The following is a 22,433-nucleotide window of genomic DNA, read 5'->3' on the forward strand; positions in this document are numbered from 1 at the left end:
TGCTAGTCCCTCTCTACTCTATCAGTATTTTTATGAAAGGTGCTAGATCAACCTTTGGTTCCTTCCTGTCAAACATTCATACAAAGAACATATCTACTAACTCCAAAGAATTTTCCTTTTTACATCAAAGTTTTCACAAGCAGAGTTTCTTTCCAAGAATTTTCCATCTGTGAAAAATGTTACCACAGAAATACTTCCGTTTGGGTTACAACATAGTCGTCTTTAATTTCAATGTCAACAGACACATATTCATAAATAAACAAATTTTATTCATTTTATTTATTTCAATCCACCTACAGTATCTTTAACAAATAATTGCATTAAACATTCTAATTTCATGCATGATTATATAAACATTCATTGGTTTCATTAACACAGTCTCAAGATATCAATAGTACATAACTACTGAAAAGAATGAACCACTAACTAAAGACAGGTTCTGCATTCTAATTACATTGACTATCTTTGGCAGTTAGATTAAAAAGATGAAAAAAGCTAGATCTGGGAAAAAGTAAAAATTATAATTTGCAGAGTATTTGGAAAAGAAACAGAAAAGCTTATAAAATATTCAATAATTTTAAAATTACCAGAAGAAAATAGAACACATTTCAATGCATGGAAGAAAATGGATCACATTTCATACAAATGAAATAAATCAAGATTGTGTAGCAATCAATGAGTAGTATAATTCCTAGAACTTGACAAAGCCAAGCAAAACTGAATAGATTAATTTTTGTCAAATTCATTCACAACTGAATAATTGAAACCAAACAAATAATGAGACTGAAAAGTTTCAAAGACTTTGTGAAGCAGATACAAGAAATGAATGGTGTTGATACTGATACATAAAACAGGATATTTAAAACAAAAGTCGATTAAAAATTTCCTTAATTATGTTAAATAGTCCTGAAATGAAGTCATGGATGACCTTGACTATGTGAATGACATCTCGATGTCTTGTCTTGTAGAGTTAAAATGAGTGCTCCATAAGGAAACACAGACCACAGCACCAAGCAAAAGACACTAATCATAAAATTACACAACTTATTACACTCAAATTCAAATCCTCTATCTTTGAATCAGAGAAACACTATTAGATAAGTTACACCTGTATTATGGCCACCAGACACAAATTTGCAAAAGGTTGAAAAGACAGTACTCCACATTTTATATAACTTTCTTGCATGGATAGTTAATGCATTTGAAGTTTTCACAAGACATTTTTAGCTTCTAATAGATGGATATTAATGGCAAGACATTTAGTATGGTTGTCCAATATCTGTCTAGATCTGCACAATTGATTGGTTAAATGTTTGGAACATTGTGCTTCTAACTCAGTTTTAAAATCATGATACAGTGGAAACTGAAATCGAGATGAATCGCAAAAAAAAAACATCTCTTCCATCCACTATTCAGACAGGTATTGAAACAACTTTGATATGCAACAATAATGATTTGGGTGGGGAAACTTTTTCTGGAAATGAAACGACTCACAATAGAAATGGTATGATTATACAAAACAATGTATATCCTATATCAATTAAACAAAGTTCCTATAATATTTCGGGCATATCTCTGAAAAGAACAAGAAAAAAAAAAACAGTGAAGCCACTAAAAATATATCGGGTTAGACACTAATTAGTCTTCATACAAATCCAGATATCCATCTCCCTGATTGTCGTGGTAGGAAATTAAGTTCCAAAGTTTAATGGACTTAATAAAATGCTCTACCAAATGTAAACAAATTAATGTAAAGATGTAAACACTTATACATGTCTACAAAACAAGATACAATGCACAGATATGTGCAAATGCTATTAAATTACTGGAAACAATGCTGTAAAAGATGATGTCACTGATAAAGACAATGATAGTTATAATGAAGTGACATAGCAAATAAGGTTTCTTAAATAAAATATTACTTTAAGTAAACTGCCATAAATGTGTTTCAATATTATCAATAAGATTGTTTAAAATCTGTGTTCTTATCTGTAACTTTGAGAATAAAAAAGAAATATAATCTAAATTTCTTTTGAATAAAAGTTGATAACTATTGTACATTTGGATGAAGGAACCAACTTGAAAATCACGCGAGAACACAAATATATCTAAAGTTAAAATGGCGCTTATGCACAACAAGAACACAAGTTGTAAAACTGCTTGACAAAGATTAGCCAAAGTGTTATCTGGATCTTATGACTCTTTATCATCAAGTTATACCATGAAAAATTAGGTAACACCAAAGCTAAAAGATTAAAATTTTAGATAGTGATTGCCGTTACAAAATAGCATCAGATTTATATATTAAAATTTAAAACATTAGGAAGTGAAATACCACAAAATTTTCAGCTTTAATGAAACTTTTCAAGGTCGCCGTATTACATGGAGGACTTTTATTAGCTACAATTTGGGTAAAGCAATGAGTCTCTATGATAAATAAAGAGAACCAAAGTTATTGCCCAAAATATGACTTTCCTATGTTCTTTAACTTTGGCGTTTAACCTTTAAACTAGATATCTAAAAATTAAATCAGCTCTAATTTGGATCATGATCAATATTTTGACCAACTTTAGTGATGATTGGTCAAGCAATGTGAACTACAGATTGTACCAAAATAAACAAACAGTTATAAGCATGACTGAAAACATAACCTCATCAGTAGAGGTTAAAACAACTATAATTTTGTGTGACAAGCCATATTACATGAGAAATATAAAAATTTAACAAAAAATCTATTTTTAAGTTATACATATAAAATATTGAAGCAGTATTACAGAAAATATCTATAAAAAAAAAAGATTTTCTACAAATATTCTCAACTGAAATAGACTATAAGGATTAAGTCCAATATCAATATAATAAATAATGAAGAATTTAACTGGGAATAAAATGCACTTAACTACATGTTTGTATGTTTATTGATTTAGGTGCTACTAGGGTTTAAGCAAGTCATCATGTTGTATTTAAATGATTGTCAGCCATCTTTAAATATGGCTGCCATTCTCATGAATGTGCAACATTTATGCTAATGAAAAAATAGTATGATGTTCAGGAGTCTATTAGCATTCATTTGCCACCATTTTTTTCTTCCACCCCAACAGAGGTCACAGAATCAAAAATCTAGAGGGATTTTGACCTTTGGGCCCATAGCCTAAAAATAGAGGGAGGCTTGAATGCTCCACCCCCAAAAGAAAAGAAAATAAATAAAAGCAAGAAATTTTTTTTTGTGATAATGGAAAACTAGGTCGGCAAAAAAAAAAAAAAAAAATTACATCCCTTTATAAAGAAACTACCAGTATCCACAATACTATGCAATTTCAGAACAATGTATTTTGATTTTTTTTTCCAATTTTTGTAAATATTTTAATGGTATTTTCTTAGTATCTATAAAATAATTTAATAATATTTATTTCGATTTTATTAATATTTTGACACCAGTTTTTACTGGATATAAAGAATTTTCAAGGTGCTTTCAAAAGTTTCCATATTTTCAAGGATTTTTCAAGATAATACAAGAAATAAGGCCTTTTCAGGGCAAACGTCAAAATACAAGGACTTTTCAAGTTTGCACAAACCCTGATATACATATATTGGCAAGATGAAATGCCAACTGTTCATTCCAACTTGCCAACATTTTTATTTCTTTCTGCACATGCCCAAATTGAATTAATTTCTTCAAGTAATTTAATATTAAATCTTTCTTACCTATATCTCAATAGCTACATTGGCAGGAGACATGGCTAAATGATTTGGTTTTGATTCTTGCTAAAAGTCTTTTTTCTTTTTTTCTTTCTTTTTTTTAAATCACTACTATACATTAGTTACAATATAATATTCAATAGAGAATGGGTTCTGTTAATAAATATGAAATCTGCCCCCCCCCCCCGCCACTAGTTGAAAATAAGAAATTTTAGCATTGTGATAGCTATTGATGTTTAAGAGTGATACTTTGGAAAGTATTTTATATATATAACACAGAAAGAATGACGTAAGGGAGGCATCTTGAATTATGATTCTCATATATACTCAGACTAAATTTGTTTATCTAGAAATATAGGTTTTTCTTTTTTTGCAATTTTATAAAAAGAAAGAGCCTAAAGTATGACAACTAATTTACAGTAAGTTGAAAGTAATAAAATATGTATTAATAACGGAAATTTTTAAAACATTGAAATTTATTTGCTTCAATACTAACTAAAATTTCACTAAAAAGTAAGGACATCAAAATATTTTTAATGAAATTTGAATTTAATCTTATTTTCCACCTGTTTAATCAGCTACAGAAAAAAGATTAGTTCTATGAAATATGATTTGATTGAAAATTTATGACAAGAATTGAAAGTTCTAATAAATTTATTGGTTTTTTTTTTTAGGGGGGGTCACTAAAAACACCTAGAAAATGCAACTATTGAAGGACAAAAGAAAATCCCAGAAAAGAATTGTTCAAAGATAAAACTTAAAATGATATCCGCAAGTTAGAAAAATTAAGTCATTTTATTGACTATACTGAAAATTCTTTAATTTTTTTATACTTAATTGGTCTTATTTTTCTGTACATTTAGGATTTTTCTAAAAAAAAAAAAAAAAAAAAAAGTTTGTTTTATTTGACAAAGTTTTGTATCATCCAAGTATTAAATGCTAATAAATTAGTACACATATTCCAAAGTATAATTTAAGCATTGACCAAGTGGTAGTGAGCAAAATATTGAAACTTCTACATCAATTTGGCTTTAATAGTTTTAGGACAGTAAAAAAATATATTTTAATTTCAAATAAACTTATAAACCAAGGGACGTTTCTCACTTAAAAGTAAAATGGGGGCTAATTCATAAACACTTAATAGAATTGTTAACTCACCTCCATCACCAACGTTACCCCCACGTGATTTGGCAATTGAATCCAATTCATCAAAAAACAAAATACAAGGAGCTGCTGAACGAGCCTGTAAAAATTTTAAAAAAGGTGTTAAGTACATATTGAAATATAATAAATTTTTAAAACAATTCTTTATGTATATTTCATTCAACAATCAAAATAAAAAGAAAGAAATGAGGGCAATTATCAGTTATGTCCAACAAAAAGGGGTTTCCTTACCTTATCAAAGATATCACGAACATTTGCTTCAGATTCACCAAACCACATAGTAAGCAGTTCTGGACCTTTGATGGAAATAAAGTTAGCTTGACACTCATTTGCAATAGCCTTTGCCAGCAGTGTTTTACCACAACCAGGGGGCCCATAAAACAACACTCCTTTAGATGGGGTTAATCCAAACTTGACAAATTTATCAGGATGTTCCACTGGGTACTAAAAGGAAAAATAGCCAGGCATTATTAAGAAAACAGAACCAACAGCCTTTTAGAAATATTTTTCAAAACTAGATATCTCAAAATGTACTTACCTGAACAAGTTCTTGTAATTCTCTCTTAACATGCTCTAATCCACCAATATCATCCCAGGAAACAGATGGAACTTCCACAGAAGTTTCTCTAAGAGCACTTGGATTGCTCTTACCAAGAGCCCACTGTAAATGAAAAAAAAAAAAATGTTACAATGAAATTTTTTATACAAAGCAATCGTGTTCAAGGGAGACAATCGCGTCCACGGAAGACAATCGCGTCCACGGAAGACAATCGCGTCCAAGGGAGACAATCGCGTCCAAGGGAGACAATCGCGTCCAAGGGAGACAATCGCGTCCAAGGGAGACAATCGCGTCCAAGGGAGACAATCGCGTCCAAGGGAGACAATCGCGTCCAAGGGAGACAATCGCGTCCAAGGGAGACAATCGCGTCCAAGGGAGACAATCGCATTTGCACTGAAAACTGAGAAATAAATATAACTGATTATAAATATTAAACATGAATCTCAGCTCGTTAAAAGGTTTTAAATAAAAGGAAGAGGAGAACGAGGTTTTATTTAGTACAAAAATGAAGTATAATTTAACCAGTTTTTAGCATCTTTTCTGAAAGTAAGTAATGTCCTTATTTGTTGCAAACGCAATTATGTCCAAGAGTTGAAAATTAAAATATTTACTTCAAACAGGATTGGGGAGCAACTCCATTATAGAGTAAGTGTTCAGAAAAAGTTAAAAATCGAAATTTTTGAGAAGAGATGGATAAGAAATCTCTGAAAATTGAGTGCCAACTACAACCGATTGATCAAACGTCAAATTTTGAGGAGTATTGAAAGATGTGTACAGCCTTAAACTGAAAATAATTTATGAATTAAAATAATGAGAAAAATTTTTCAGCAATTGTTAAAATTTTATAAATTTTGTAAAGATCGTTACCAAGAAATATTTTAAGCATGTCAATATTCAATCATTGTATTTTTACACATAACAAAAGGGAACTGATGTCCACTGATTTTTATTCTTTCATTTTCTTTTATTCTGCAATGCATTATTTCCAATTCTTAATCTACTGTAATGAATTCTTTATGTTCAATAAAATACAAAACTTATGGTTACTTATCCGAAACCTGTATATTATGGTATAAAGCAATTACAAACTGTATGAAATTAGAGGTATACATTTGCAATTGAATGTTGAAACTAGATACAAAACTACTTATCTGATATATGAAAAAGTTTACTGAAAAGTATATATATACAAAAAAAAAAGATTTTGTTTTGTGCGTTTTTAACAAGATTGACAAAAAAAATAAGTTGCTAAGAGTTTCACTCTTCTAATTAATCAAATATTTTGATTAATTTCTCCAAAGTCTTGTATAAAACAATTTTAGCTTCAATCTTTAAAATGTCTTGGACAAAAAAAAAAAAAAAAAAAAAAAATTATTATATATATATATATATATATATATATATATAGTTTCTAACTTAGTAATAAGGATGATAAAACAAGGTGGGGATAAAAATAAAATATTTAAACAGTTAAATAAAGCATTTGTTCGTTCTCCTGATGCTTTTGAATCGTTTAAGATTAACCAGACTATATTAATAAAGTAAATCCAAAACTATATCAGCAATGTATAAAATGTATCTATAATTACATATAAAATTATTAAAAAAAAAAAAAAAAAAAAAAATGTATATATGTAAAAATATTTTTAACCTTTATATATCTAATTTTAAATAAGAATGTAAATATACTAAATACTAATCATAGTGGGGGTGATAAGTAGTTAAATGGATTAATCCGTAATCTTATAAATACAAGACTGATAAATTAAAAAATATATCAATTTTAAATGTGGAAATTAAATCACACAGGTAAGAAATTCATTTTTATAGTATGAAAAGGTTAGTAACTGCAATTAATAGGAAATTGGATCAAATGTTTGTAACATGTCTTCTTCCTAAGATTAAGGGTGGTGGTGTTTGATCAACACTGCTGGGGAGCCATGATGTAATATACTGTTTTGTTTTTAAATCTCCGAAACAGTGTTTCATGGTAAACAACTGATGATCCCTTGAAAAATAAATTATTGGTACTATAGTAAATTCGAGCGCAAGTTGATGCAGTGATTGACTAGATGGTTTTCTAACGAATGATAAAAAATATTTTTTTGTATAGTTTTAAAGGTTAAAAACTTCAAAGACTATATATATATATTACAGGATGAGACATATGTATAGAGAAAGTATGTTACTTTATGGTTCCAAATTTATTGGAATTGAACCAATCGTGAAGACACCTTAAGATTTACGTAGATTTGCCATGAAATTTTAGCTATATTATTAAAAGGAACAAAATGAGTTTTTTTCCATATCTAGTTTGCTTTACATATGTCTAACAGCAACTATATTGGAAGTTGTTAGGATATGGACCAACAAAAAAAATTTCAGACAATGGTTGGGGTTTTTTTTTGTTTTTCTTTTTAAATATTTTTAACTCCCTGTATCTACCGAACATTACTCAGGAGTTTCAATTTTGTTTTGCTTGTTAACTCTATTTTGCCTTTGCTCGTAATTTCTTGTAAAATATTTACATATTTGAAAAGATAATTTAATGAATAGATAGGCATTTTTTTAAATCATTTTCGCAATAAAATTGATAAGACATCTAAAATGTTTACATTTTTTTTAAAATGAAATTTTTTAACTGTTGCATACTGAACAAGCAGAGTTTGTAACTAATATTTTATTAAATTTTTATTTCACTGGTTTACAAGTAAAGAAACGGCATCTTTTAAGGACTTAATGTTTTTTATTTTTTATTTACTTACTCTAAAATCTTCCATTGTTACTGCCAGCGAATCAAGGACACCAGCATCAATGGTTTCATCATCCAAATCAATCAAATCCATTTTACCTCTGATTTGTTGAAGGGCAGCTTCAGAGCAAAGAGAAGCTAAATCAGCACCTACATGGCCATGGGTTTCTTGTGCGATCTGAAAGAGAAAAGTTTAAGTCATCAATACCACTAGTTACATGTCGAAGCATTGTTAGGAGCTGAACATGACCTCACCCACTTCACTACAAACATTTCAATTCAATTTAATACATTCGATTTGTACTCACCTGTTCCAAGTCAACATCATTGGCTAACTTCATATTTTTGGTATGAATCCGCAGGATCTCCAGACGGCCAGTAGCATCTGGGACATTGATGTCTACTTCTTTGTCAAAACGACCTGCACAAAAAATAAATTTAATAAAATAAAAAATCCTTTTATTCATAGTTTTGAATCAATATTTTACAAATTACAAACATTTTTTAAGTATCATTATACATTTAATATTGTCATACTCTTTCAGGCCCCCCCCCTCAACACCGGGTCTAGTAACAGTATGAAAATGCTTGCCGGGGCAAGGCGAACGGCCTGGAAGAACCTTACCTCTCTTATATATATATATATATATATATATTTTTTTTTTTTAAACAATAAAAAATCAGGAGAGAAAAAAATATACACTTATCCGTTCATTCCATTCGGGGTTCTATGGATAAAAAAACATCTGAATTAATCCCAAAAACCAAAAAATTGCAAAAAAAACATTGTTGGTTATCTAAGCGGCCCCAGAAGCAAGACCCAGATGGAGCACCCAACCAATCCCCCCAAATAGCTCGTTGTGTAAGTAAAAGTAGTACACCCAGGTATTTTCAGTCAAACTGGACACTCCCATTGGACCCAACGACAAGAAAAAAATAAATAAATAAAAAATTAAAAAATCGAACAGTACATGGTGTGAAAAGTGGTTAGAACACACAGATAAAACTCAGCGAGTTGAAGTTGCACTAAAGCTGATAATAGCTCTCATTATCTTTCAGTAATTTCTGTCCTTTAGTTGAAACTAGCAGGGCTACCCGGCGTTGCTCGGGACCGTATAAACAATGAAAAAACAAAAGCAGATATTGAACATATGTTTGATTCTTAGGGGAGAGGAATCTTTCATCTCTATGTATTATTTGTTTTATCTACCCTAGGACTGATATTGTTCATGTTTTATCCCTAGCATAGGTAATTTACAGCATGTATATGAAATTGTTTTACCTTAGGGAGAAGAGAACAGGTAATATACAACATAATGTGTCTATATTACATCCCTGGCAACGCCTAGAAACCAGCTAGAACATGTATTTCAGTCAATCTTTATTATATCCTGGGCTATGCCGGGAAACCAGCTAATCTCTTTTTAGTGACTTGACCACCAAAATACCTCCCTAAGTGTGTCCTTTCTTTTGAACTTATTAGATATAGGTATCTAGAAATGTGTGTGAAATTTTGTTGAATGCATTGTTCACTATGATTTTCTTATTGTTCTACACAATATCAACTGTAGCGAAATAACACAGTAAACTTAGTGTAGTGTTAGAATAAAGAGCAAAGGAAAAAATTAGAATCATATTTTGTAATTGCAAATCTAAATTTGCTAGCATGTACCAGTATTTGCCAGGTTGTGGAAATTTGGAACTTATAACATATGTAGTGGCCTTTTCCTAGATACCTATTGCTAAAAATTATACTTTCATTTTGTTAGAAAAATCTCTCTTCAGATGCCCTGCATCATTCAAAATAAAAACAAATATTTTTATAATTGTTTCAGTATATTGCTACACAATGTGAAAGTTTTTAACGTTTGTAAAAAAAATCATGAATGTGCTTATATTGCAAAAAAGAAAATATCAGTGCACAGTATTGAAAGTGTTTGAGATTCAAAAGTCTGTAACATTTCTACTAACTTCATAAGATGTCATGTGAGAAACTGAATTGAATATCAAGACATTATCTGAAGCGTTTTTATTTTGGTGTAACATGTGTTTACAGTGAACCTTAACTTTTAATAAACAGATTGGTATGCAATGACATAGGCTAAGAATCTTTAAAATATATATAAATTGGAAAAATGTGTGAACAAATGAAAAAAAAATGATCCGCTCCACTTGATGACATCAAGCACAGTAATATTTTAGTGAAGAAAATATGAAATTGATGTTCAGTGATTAGTTTGGATGAATGAGAAAATGTAATTGTTTGATGCATAAAAATAACTCAGTTGCTGTATTTGATATTAAGCAGCAAAATATAGTGATTTGAATATTTGGGAAAACATCAAACCAGATTATGTAAAAAGAAAAAAAAAAGATGAAATTAGAAAATATATATTTTATGTTTATGAGTTCTGCCAATCAAAATTTTGTGGCAGAAATTGGGTGATTACCATGCAATTTTATTTTGGTAAAATTCTTAAATTATTAGAATGTTTATTATAATTTCTAATTAGTGACTTGTTATAATCAAAATCCGCCCTAAAGAGTGTCCTTTCTTTTATTAGGTATCAGAGTAGGTATCAAGATTTCTACTTCTATACAAATGTGATATTTCAGATCTGTACATAAAAAATTTGTTGAATATATAGGTTGAGAATTGTTCTGTGTCGCTCTCTCTCACACACACACGCATTCTCACTTTTATAGATATAATAGATAGATTACTCTAGATATATTTCCATATGTCTGAATACCCTATATACAAATTTTCAAATCTGTAGATAAAAAAATTTGTTGAGTATATAGGTTGAAAATTGTTCTCTCTCTCTCACACACACATTCTCAATTTTAGAGATATAATAGATAGATTATGCTAGATATATTTCCATATGTCTGAATACCCTATATACAAATTTTCTAATCTGTAGATCAAATATTTGTTGAATATATAGGTTGAAAATTGTTCTTACTCTCTCTCTCTCTCTCTCTGGCTACCTCACACACACATTCTAACTTTTATAGATATAATAGATAGATTATGCTAGATATATTTCCATATGTGTGAATACCCTATATACAAATTTTCTAATTTGTAGATAAAAAATTTGTAGAGTGCATAGGTTGAGAATTGTTCTCTCTATCTCTCACACACACACATTCTAACTTTTAAAGATATAATAGATTATGCTAGATATATTTCGATATTTCTGAATACCCTATATATAAAAATTTGTTGAATGTATAGGTTGAGAACTGTTCTCTCTCTCTCTCTCTCTCTCTCGCTCACACACACACACATTCTCACTTTTATAGATATAATAGAAAGATTATCCTAGATATATTTCTATTTGTATGAATACTCTATATACACATTTTAAAATCTGTAGATAAAGAATTTGTTGAGTATATGGGTTGAGAATTGTTCTCTCTCTCTCTCTCTCTCTCTCACACACACACACACATTCTCACTTTTATAGATATAATAGATTATGCTAGATATATTTCCATATGTCTGAATACCCTATATACAAATTTTCAAATCTGTAGATAAAAAATTTGTTGAGTATATAGGTTGAGAATTGTTCTCTCTCTCTCTATCACACACATTCTCACTTTTATAGATATAATAGACAGATTATGCCAGATATATTAAAATATGTCTGAATGCCCAATATACAAATTTTGAAATCTGTAGATAAAAAATTTGTTGTATACATAGGTTGACAATTGTCCTCTCTCTCACACACACACACATTCTCACTTTTATACATATAATAGATAGATTATGCTAGATATATTTCTATATGTCTGAACACCCTATATACAAATGTTCAAATCTGTGGATAAAAAATTTGTTGAATGTATAGGTTGAGAATTTTTATCTCTCTCTTTTTCTCTCTCTCTCTCTCTCTCTCGCTATCTCACACACACGCATTCTCACTTTTATAGATAAAATAGATAGATTATGCTAGATATATTTCCATATGTCTGAATACCCTATATACAAAGTTTCAAATCTGTAGATAAAAAATTTGTTGAATATATAGGTTTAGAATTGTTCTCTCTCTCTCTCACACACACATTCTAACTTTTGTAGTTATAATAGATAGATTATGCTAGATATATTTCCATATGTCTGAATACCCTATATACAAATTTTCTAAACTGTAGGTAAAAAATTTGTTGAGTATGTAGGTTAAGAATTGTTCTCTCTCTCTCTCACACACACACACACACACAAGTTCTCACTTTTATAGATATAATAGATAGATTATGCTAGATATATTTCTATATGTCTGCCTACCCTATATACAAATTTCCAAATCTGTGCCCAAAAATGTGTGGAATATATAGGTTGAGAATTGTTCTCTCTCTCTCTCTCTCACACATATTCTCACTTTTATAGGTTATATAGGTTGAGAATTTTTTGCTCTTTCCATCACTCACATTCACACTTTTATAGATATAATACATAGATTATGCCAGATATATTTACATATGTCTGAATACCCAATATACACATTTTCAAATCTGTAGATAAAAAATTAGTTGAATATATAGGTTGAGAATTGTTCTCTCTCTCTCTCTTTCTCTCTCTCTCACACACACATTCTCACTTTTATAGATATAATAGATAGATTATGCTAGATATATTTCCATACGTCTGAATACCCTATATCCAAATTTTCTAATATGTAGATAAAAAATTTGTTGAATATATAGGGTGAGAATTTTCCTTCCTCTCTTTCTCTCTCTCTCTTTCTCACACACACACAAGCTGAAAATTGTTCTCTCTCTCTCTCTGACTCTCTCTCTCTCTCTCACACACACACACATGGTCATTTTATAGATATAATAGATAGGTTATGCTAGATATATTTCTATATGTCTGAATACCCTATATACAAATTTTTAAATCTGTAGATAAAAAATTTGTTGAGTATATAGGTTGAGAATTGTTCTTTCTCTCTCTCTCACACACACATTCTCACTTTTATAGATATAATAGATTATGCTAGATATATTTCCAAATGTCTGAATACCCTATATACAAATTTTCAAATCTGTAAAGATAGAATTTGTTGAATATATAGGTTGAGAATTGTTCTCTCTCTCTCTCTTTCACACACATTCTCACTTTTATAGATATAATAGATAGATTATGCTAGATATATTTCCTTATGTCTGAATACCCTATATACAAATTATCAAATCTGTAGATACAAAATTTGTTGAGTATATAGGTTGAGAATTGTTCTCTCTCTCTCTCTCTCTCTCACTCACTCACTCACTCACTCACTCACACACACACACACACATTCTACCTTTTATAGATATAATAGATTATGCTAGATATATTTCCATATGTCTGAATACCCTGTATACAAATTTTCAGATCTGTACATAAAAATTAGTTGAATATATAGGTTGAGAATTGTTCTCTCTCTCTTCTCTCTCTCTCTTTCACACACATTCTCACTTTTCTAGATATAATAGATAGATTATGCTAGATATATTTCCATATGTCTGAATACCCTATATACAAATTTTCTAATCGGTAGATAAAAAATTTGTTGAATATATAGGGTGAGAATTGTACTTACTCTCTCTCTCTCTCTCTCTCTCTCACGCACACATTCTCACTTTTATGGATATAATAGATAGATTATGCTGGATATATTTCCATATGTCTGAATACCCTATATACAAATGGTCAAATCTGTAGATAACAAATTTATTGAATAGATAGGTTGAGAATTGTTCTCTCTCTCTCTCTCGCAACCTTACACACACAACCACACGCAAACATTCTGACTTTTATAGATATAATAGATCGATTATGCTAGATATATTTCCATATGTCTGAATACCCAATATACAAATTTTCAAATCTGTAGGTAAAAAATTTGTTGAATATATAGGTTGAGAATTGTTCTCTCTCTCTCACACACTCACATTCTCACTTTTATAGATATAATGTATAGATTATGCTAGATATATTTCTATATGTCTGAATACCCTATATACAAAGTTTAAAATCCGTAGATAAAAATACGTTGAGTATATAGGTTGAGAATTGTTCTCTCTCTCTCTTACGCACACACACACACACACACACACACACACACACATTTTCACTTTTATAGATATAATAGATAGATTATGCTAGATATATTTCCATATGTCTGAATACCCTATATACAAATTTTCAAATCTGTAGATAAAAAATGTATTGAATATATAGGTTGAGAATTGTTGTCTCTCTCTCTCTCTCTCTCTCTCTCTCTCTCTCTGGCTACCTCACACACACACACATTTTCACTTTTATAGATATAATAGATAGATTATGCTAGATATATTTCCATATGTCTGAATACCCTATATACAAACTTTCAAATCTGTAGATAAAAAATTTGTTGAGTATATAGGTTGAGAATTGTTCTCTCTCTCTCACACGAAACTGTGCGCTCGGCTTCTTCCCCCCCTTCCCACCCCAAATGCTTGGGAAACTGTGCACTGTTTTTGTTGGTTTTCAAGCTGCCTCTTCCCCCCCCCACACACACACAGTTTAACAGTAGTAGGAGGTCAAGAGAAAGAGGGTGAGAGAGAGTGAAGAGTAAGTTGGTGAGAGAGAGAGAAAAGAGAAAGAGGGTGTTGGTTTTATATTTTTATTATCGTCTAATATTTTGAAAGCTGAATTTCTAATAAAATGTGCATCTGTAGGAGATAATGCCTGGGAATGTGTTCCTCCCCCCCACAGTTTAACAGTGGTGTGACGTCAAGAGAAAGAGGGTGAGAGAGAGGGAAGAGTAAGTGGGTGAGAGAGAGAAAGAGAGAGAAAAAAAAAGAAAGACGGTGTTGGTTTTGTGAAAAAAGTTGTTATTTACAATTGTTCGCATTCTTGGCCTTTTGGTCAAGATCAAAGTGTAGTATCTGTTCTTCAGATGCTGCACTTCTATTTCTTGTTCTCTTTCGGTGGAGGAGAAATCCTCCACGACTGAGACAATTTTTATTTTTGTACCTTTTCTCCACGTTAAAAAACGACCCTGGTGTCTAACTCTGTCCCGTGGGGAGGCATAGTAAATAGGTACAATTGTTCGCCATTAGTGGATGTTGACGTCACGTCACGTGACATGATTAAGCGTTTTTTTTTTTTAGTATGAATAACATTTTTTGTTTTAATTATAAAGTCTACACTTAATTTTATAGAAAATGATGTATATATAATAGAAAAAAAAAATTACTGGTTTTGTTGGATTCAAGTGGATCCCCCCCCTCCAGTTTAAGAGATAGCAGGTCACGTGGTAATATACAAAATGGCTAGCGTAAATATAAAGATCGGTTTTTTTATCGACGAATATTTTGAAAGCTGAATTTTTTTTTATTCCTGTACATTTTTTCCTGATATTTTTCGTTAAAACTCTTGTATAAATACTATTTTTAACCAGTTAAATACGTTGGAGACATTGTCATGGAGTTTAATAATCTCTAGAACAAAGCAGAAGAGAAATTACAAAAGTATCGGTAAAACAAAGTGTTTGTTTACATTTGTTCGCCATTACTGGATGTTGACGTCACGTCACGTGACATGACTAAGCGTTTTTGGATTATGTAATATTAACATTAAAATGACAGGTTTTTTTGGGGGGCCCCCCTAGGAGAGAAATGATCAGTTCACCCCCTTTTAATGGTCCGTTTGGTGTGGAATTTCGATATTTGTCATGCGGGTGATCAAGGTTCAATATGATACATAATTTGTCAACTTTGGTTGTGTCTGTCAAAAGTTTGAGCTGACGTCACGTCACGTGACACGTATTGAATAACGTTAAAATGACAGGTTTTTTGGGGGGCCCCCCTAGGAGAAAAACGATCAGTTGACCCCTTTCTACTGGTCCGTTTGACGTGAAATTTCGATATTTGTCATCCGGGTGATCAAGGTGCAATATGATACCAAATTTGTCAACTCTGGTTCCGTCTTTCAAAAGTTTTAGCGTTACAAACAAACATACATACATACATACATACATACATACATACATACACACCGATTTTTGCCTTTTATATATATAGATGTACCATCCGAGTGTAGAAAGATAACAAAAACCAGCAATAAAGTGAAGGTTTTGTAAAGGTTTAAAATTGTTCAGCGTTTTGTTAGTAATAGTATAAATGGTGTTAATATAGTTTGTTGTTTTTGTTTTTTTTTACTTTACACATGTTTTATATGAGGAAAAAAGTTCTCCAAGTTTTAATTATTAACGAAGTGGGCAGCATAATAGCCTCTTTTTCTTTTACAAAAAAAAAACAAAAAATAAATAAAATAATACTCTTCAAGCATTCAATAAAACCGAATTAATTCAAAATCAGAAGAAAATTGCAAAATATCTGTTGGTTCGCTAAGCCACAGATGAAGCACCCCACCAACTCCCCAAATATCTCAGCGTGTAGTTAACAGTAGGTACACCCAGGTATTTTCAGTCGAACAGGATGCCCCCAACCGGACTCAACAACAAAGCCATCAAATCCAACAGTATAACACTTGACAAAACAAAATTAAGTAATTCTTTAAATGCTATAAAAAAAAAAAAAAAAAAAAAAAAAAAAAAAGGTAGAACCAAAAAGTCTAACATACAAAATTAAATGTTTTTCTTATAAGACTAGCTTTTGGTGGTTCACATCCCACCAAGAATTCCTCACCTCTCCTTTAAGTCAACTTGTTTTATTTTTTATCCCACGCAGTGAATTTTTTTTTTTTTTTTTTTTACAAACGATTCTGGATAAAAATCTATGTGGTCCAATTGCTCATGAGGAAACCTGGGGACCTAGTTAATTCTGTCTTTTTCCGACATCTTCAGAGATTTCCAAATGTTCTGTTAGCCGTTGTTAATAAGTCCACTCAGAAAAAGATGCCATTCATTAGAGTTGACAATTTATGAAAAAAAAAATTACTTTCTCCATCAAGGATAGTTAGATATCCTTTTCACAAGATCGGGCCGGTTGCATTAAAACCATTAGTTTTTGTTTCCTTCGAACATAAAGTGTAGAATAAATTTGCGTTTGTCCGACGTTGAAATCCACGGCTCCTAGTTCCTAAGAAGCAATGCTTTTTATTTCTTTTCCTTTTAGCTTGTTTGGTCCTCAGTTTTTTCAATGACGGTGATGTTAAAATGCTGTTCTTTCGGCATGGTTGTCGTAACAGGTAACAATTACGGTTCTCTGATGTAACTGTCTTTAGAACTTCCTAATGAATCCCCGAAATACAGAAGGAGCACCTTAGCCATTCAGGGGACGGGTTGGTGTGTAGGTAACAGGAGTACATTAAGGCATATGTTCAGGTGAACAAGACATCCAAGCGGACTCAATCTAAAGACAGCCACTGTAAGTTTGACTGCATGAAGAACCGGTTGAAGATGTCTGTGGGAACCTCCATGTTGAGAAACTCGATAATGTAAAGGTCATCAGCAAAAGAGGGAAGACACATTTCTATTTTGCAAGGTGTCAGAAAAAAAGAAAAAAAAAAAATTCTATTAGCGACCCCACAACCGGGTCTAGTAACAACAGTATGAAAAATGTTTACCAGAGCAAGTCAAGTGGCCTGGTCTAGTCGCCACAATAACTAATATTGGACACGGCAGGGAACGGAAAAACCTCTTTTATAGGTTTAAAACCACCTTCCACCCGTTGACCATAAACTTCACTCATGTTGGTCCCTTTATCCCCGATCGATGAACTCACCCAACATAAGCATCCCCCCCCCCTTTTTTTTTTTTTTTTTTTTTTTTTTACAATATATAGCAACATAAAAACATGTTAATAAAGAGAATTTTAAAAAACATTTTCTTAAAAATGCTTACCGAAACGTCTGAGTGCAGGGTCAACACTGTTTGGGCGGTTAGTGGCTGCCATAACAACAACGTGAGAACGTTGTTTCAAACCATCCATCAAAGTTAACAACTGAGATACAATACGTCTCTCAACCTCTCCATGTGTCTTTTCCCTCTTTGGCGCAATAGCATCAATTTCATCAATGAAAATGATGGCAGGGGCATTTTTCTCCGCTTCTTCAAATGCTTTTCTTAGATTGCTTTCAGATTCACCAGCCAATTTACTCATTACTTCAGGACCTACAATCACAGAAAACAGCACATTGGATCAGTTTTAATGGAATAAAATATATCAAATAGATTAAAAATAGGGTTTGCAAACAAACTTGACAGATTACAAAACAATCTGATATAATCATTTGTAGTTTCCCTGAAAAGTATTTAAAAATAAAAACAGTTGCCAGATTTTGAGTTACTGTATTCAAATTCATTCTTATTATTAGATTTATTATGTATTTGTAGAAATTATAGTTACACAAGCATTAAAATAACTTGTTTCGAAAATATATTCATTACATTAGTGTTTCGTTGACAAATGTGGAATGTTCAATTACTATAATACTTTTAAAAAAAAATTGAAAATAGTTTTAGCAAAATATTTAAAATTTGTTATGAACACAAATTTTTTTTTTTTTCAAGTGAAAACATTTAGCATACCTATATTCAAATTCATATTTTATAACTTTTCTAAATGTCTGTGACAATTGCATGCAACTGGATACAAATTATCTGTTCTTCTAAGTTCAGTAAATCATTTTTCATGACACAAAATTTAGCAAATACTGACAGATTTAAATTCTAATGTCATTGCTGAAATTTGAATATTTACCATTAATCAAGAAAAAGAAAGCTCCAGTTTCATTAGCAACTGCTCTGGCAATCAGAGTTTTACCAGTTCCCGGGGGACCATACATGAGAATTCCACGTGGAGGCTTGAAAAAAAATAAAAAAATAAGAAAATTAAAGTTTTAAGAAAAACTTGTAAGTAAAGAAAAACAGTTTGAAGAAAAGATTATTAAAAGTCGCACAAATAACATTATGAGAAATGGACCATCATCAATATTAGCCGCTGACACAAGGCATCAAAGTGCAATAAAAACATTCAAAAGGTTTCCACTCTTTCTTTGAAAATCATTTTTAGAAGTTTTCTAAAATTCCAAAGCAACATTTGTTCACATGTTTTCTAATAAACAATTGTGACTGATTAAACATTTATGAAGTGTTGAAATCTTTTTTTTTTTTGCCTGATATTTTTAATTTCTTTATATTCTAGAAGTTCTGTTATTTTGTTACTTGATTTACATAAGTTCACCCCACATAAATACCAGAAACAGAGTCACCCTCTCTAAATGTTCATAAACATTAAAAACTATTAGTCGTTAAATCAGTATCAGAGAGGACATGATTAAAACTTAGTAAGAGATATGGTCACATGGCAAATTCATTGCAAATAGTTAAATTAAAGTAGAATTTCTTTCAAACATAACTAATTTTAAAAATGAAGATATATTTTAGTATGTATTTTATGTGTTTAAGTTATATATACAGGAAAAAAGCCCTAGAAAAGCTAAGGTTGATTAACTCAGCTTTAATGTGTGTGTGTATATATATATATATATATTACACACACACATTAAATGAGATTGATTATCGATCAAATATGTTGAACATAATTGATGTAAGATCTTTATATTTTTGCTTTTTCAATTTGCTTATAGTAAAAGAAATTCTGTTAAACTAAAAATTGAATAATTGTTTTTCTTGATATAATAGCTATAGAATTTTTTTTAGAATAACATTTACATAATTTTTTTCCTGTTTGCAATTGTTAGTTTTGTTGTCATTTTGTTGGTACAAATACATTGTTAGTCCCATCCAAATAATTCAGTTTACTTCCATACAAAACATGTTCTGGAAAATTGTGACTGTAAAAATACTGATAAAACAGATAATGCAAAGCCAACAAAAGAATTAACACAATACTTTCAATATAAAGCAATAAAAAAATTTTTTTTTTGTTTTTTTTACATAGGCATCACCACTTATCAAGGCCCAGAGACCATTCAAGGATAAGGGTTAAGAGTGTACAGTAGTCAATTGGACAATATAGTAATCGTTTGCTTTAGTTTTTACAAAATAAGACAACTTATTTTTAAACTAATTTAAAATCAGTTTTCAATGCAAAAAAAAAAAAAAACTCATAATAGTAACTTCAAAACGTAAAAAATATTAGTATTAAAACTATAATAAATAATAAACAAGGCTTTAAATTATAGAAAAACTCATATCTGGATTTAGTCAATAGCCTAGATAAGTTTAAATACAAAAAGTTATGCATATATAAAAAAAAATTACATTATTTCTTTTGTTTTTGCAAAACAAATTCTGAATACAATACAGAATTTTAACAAAAAGAACAATTTTAATTATTGAATGTAATTATATGGTGCAATTCAAATAAATTCCATGAAAAAAAAGTGAAATGCTGTTGTAAGATGATTCCTCTAATGTAACAGTTAATTTCTTCATTTTGTTTTCAAATATTTTCAGTGAGAATTTTACACAATACATACATTATGTAACTTTCAAAGTTAAATATTGGACTTTTCTGGGTGTTTTTAACTTCTCCAAAATCAATCAACGTTTTCTTGCTACCTTACATTTCTTTATTGCCACCAAATTCTAAATCATAATTTCTTAACACAAGTTTCTTTTTCAACATCTACTCATTAAAATCCATTTTGTAACATCAGAATTGAAACCAAGACTTTTTTTGATAGCAAATTCTAAAATTTCATTGAGAATCTGTATACCTTCTATCAAATTTTATACTGACATCCTGTTTAGGTAATAAATTTGTTTCAATTTCATTGGTTGAAGAAATTGTTTACATTTACAAACGTTGCCAATTTTACAGAATGACACATCAAAAACTTAGAAAAAAAAAGCTGCATCTTTAAAGTTAAAATTCCATTGCAATTCTAATCATTTACTAAATTGGCTCTTGTGATAAGATTTCCCATTTGCAATAACTTTATAATGTTTAAATGATATTTACATTTGCTGAGAAGTAAAAAAGCTTAAATATTTCTGCAGTCCGACACAGATGTCCCGCAGATAAGACTTGGAATTGTACACGAGTAACAAAACTTGGTTTCTGCTTCACTCAATTTCTTAAGTTTTCAGTCCAGCCAAACATTGTTTTTGATTCATATTTCACTGATAAATGTTCCAATCATCTGAAAGTTCAAGGATGTGCAGATTTTCTTAAAGAATTATTCTCTCCTTAAATTATGTTACCTATTTTTCTTCCTTACCTGTCAACATCTTCTATTCGGCACTTTCAGTTCAACCCCATCTCATCAAAAGTATATATGTGAGGAGTAACCTCCAGTTTTCAATATCAATGTAGAAAACTTAGTCATTGCATTGTCAACAGATTTAATTTCTCCAGTCTTCTATAATTGTCTAATTTAAGCCAGCCTTTGGAAATTGCAAATTTAATTCAAATTAAAGTCATCATTTAAGAATTTAGTTTTTAAAATGAGAATCAGTCTGCAAATAGACATGCCATCAGAGCTCTTTGAAGTTTTGCATCAATAACATCAGATGTTATATTTCCCATTTCACTGTGGCAGTTACATGAAGCATTCAGTAAAATGGCCTCTTTTGAACATTTATATCATGAAAAGTTAACTTTCAAAAGGTTAAAATATTTCCATTTGTTAGTTCTAATTTCAATTTCTTGAGAAAACTTCAAACCAGATTTTTTCTGCTTCCTTTCATTATCTTGTCTATTAGCACTAGCCATTTTGGATACAAAAATTGATTGGAAATATTCAAATTAAGGAGGTACAAGTGCTTGTAGTCTGTCAGAGCATACACCACTAAAGTACTTGTAGAACAGACAGAGGGATGCAACATTTCATCGATGGGACAGAAGCTGAAGCCTAGATGACAGTTCAGGACCTATCATGTTGGCGACTCTTTTGAACCCTGTCAAGGAGTGAGAGACAAGTAGCAGATCCACCAGCCCAAATGTGACAATAGTACTCTATACATGGGCGAATGGTGACCTTATAGAGGTACAAGATACTTTCAGATGTAGTTTTCTAGCATGGTAGAGAGAGCCCATCTTCCTCACAGCAGCCTTGGCAATGTTCTCAATGTATCTATTCCAGTTCATGTTCCCTGCAAACGTTAGAGGAGTTCGAAGGAAGTACTTTCTGGTAATGTGTTTTTGGCCATTGCTGTTGGTGGAAGAGAAGGTTTCTTGTAATTATTGAAGGAGACAAGCTTAGTCTTTGCAGCATTGAATGTGACCATCCATTTTTGTCCCCATTCCACTACAAATTTGAGATCATCCTCTAATGTT

General features: G+C 30.7%; 1 protein-coding gene and 1 pseudogene across 2 annotated transcripts in view; one reads left to right on the top strand and one right to left on the bottom strand.

Annotated features, from left to right (window-relative positions):
* Positions 1-22,433, bottom strand: part of LOC145255568 (transitional endoplasmic reticulum ATPase) — a 73,751-nt gene that overhangs the window by 17,159 nt on the left and 34,159 nt on the right. For both annotated transcript variants that reach the window (XM_080114025.1, XM_080114029.1), the window contains exons 7-13: positions 18,888-18,990; positions 18,029-18,298; positions 8,483-8,595; positions 8,188-8,352; positions 5,402-5,524; positions 5,095-5,307; positions 4,858-4,942 (exon numbers count right to left, since the gene is read on the bottom strand). In XM_080114025.1, coding sequence (XP_079970151.1) covers positions 4,858-4,942; positions 5,095-5,307; positions 5,402-5,524; positions 8,188-8,352; positions 8,483-8,595; positions 18,029-18,298; positions 18,888-18,990 — 1,072 coding nt within the window. The remainder of the gene's footprint in view (positions 1-4,857; positions 4,943-5,094; positions 5,308-5,401; positions 5,525-8,187; positions 8,353-8,482; positions 8,596-18,028; positions 18,299-18,887; positions 18,991-22,433) is intronic.
* On the top strand, positions 15,067-15,200 carry LOC145265171 (U2 spliceosomal RNA; annotated as a pseudogene).

This window comes from Euprymna scolopes, chromosome 3 (assembly GCF_053919585.1).
Source record: "Euprymna scolopes isolate OS-2025 chromosome 3, ASM5391958v1, whole genome shotgun sequence".
Lineage (NCBI taxonomy): Eukaryota > Metazoa > Mollusca > Cephalopoda > Sepiida > Sepiolidae > Euprymna > Euprymna scolopes.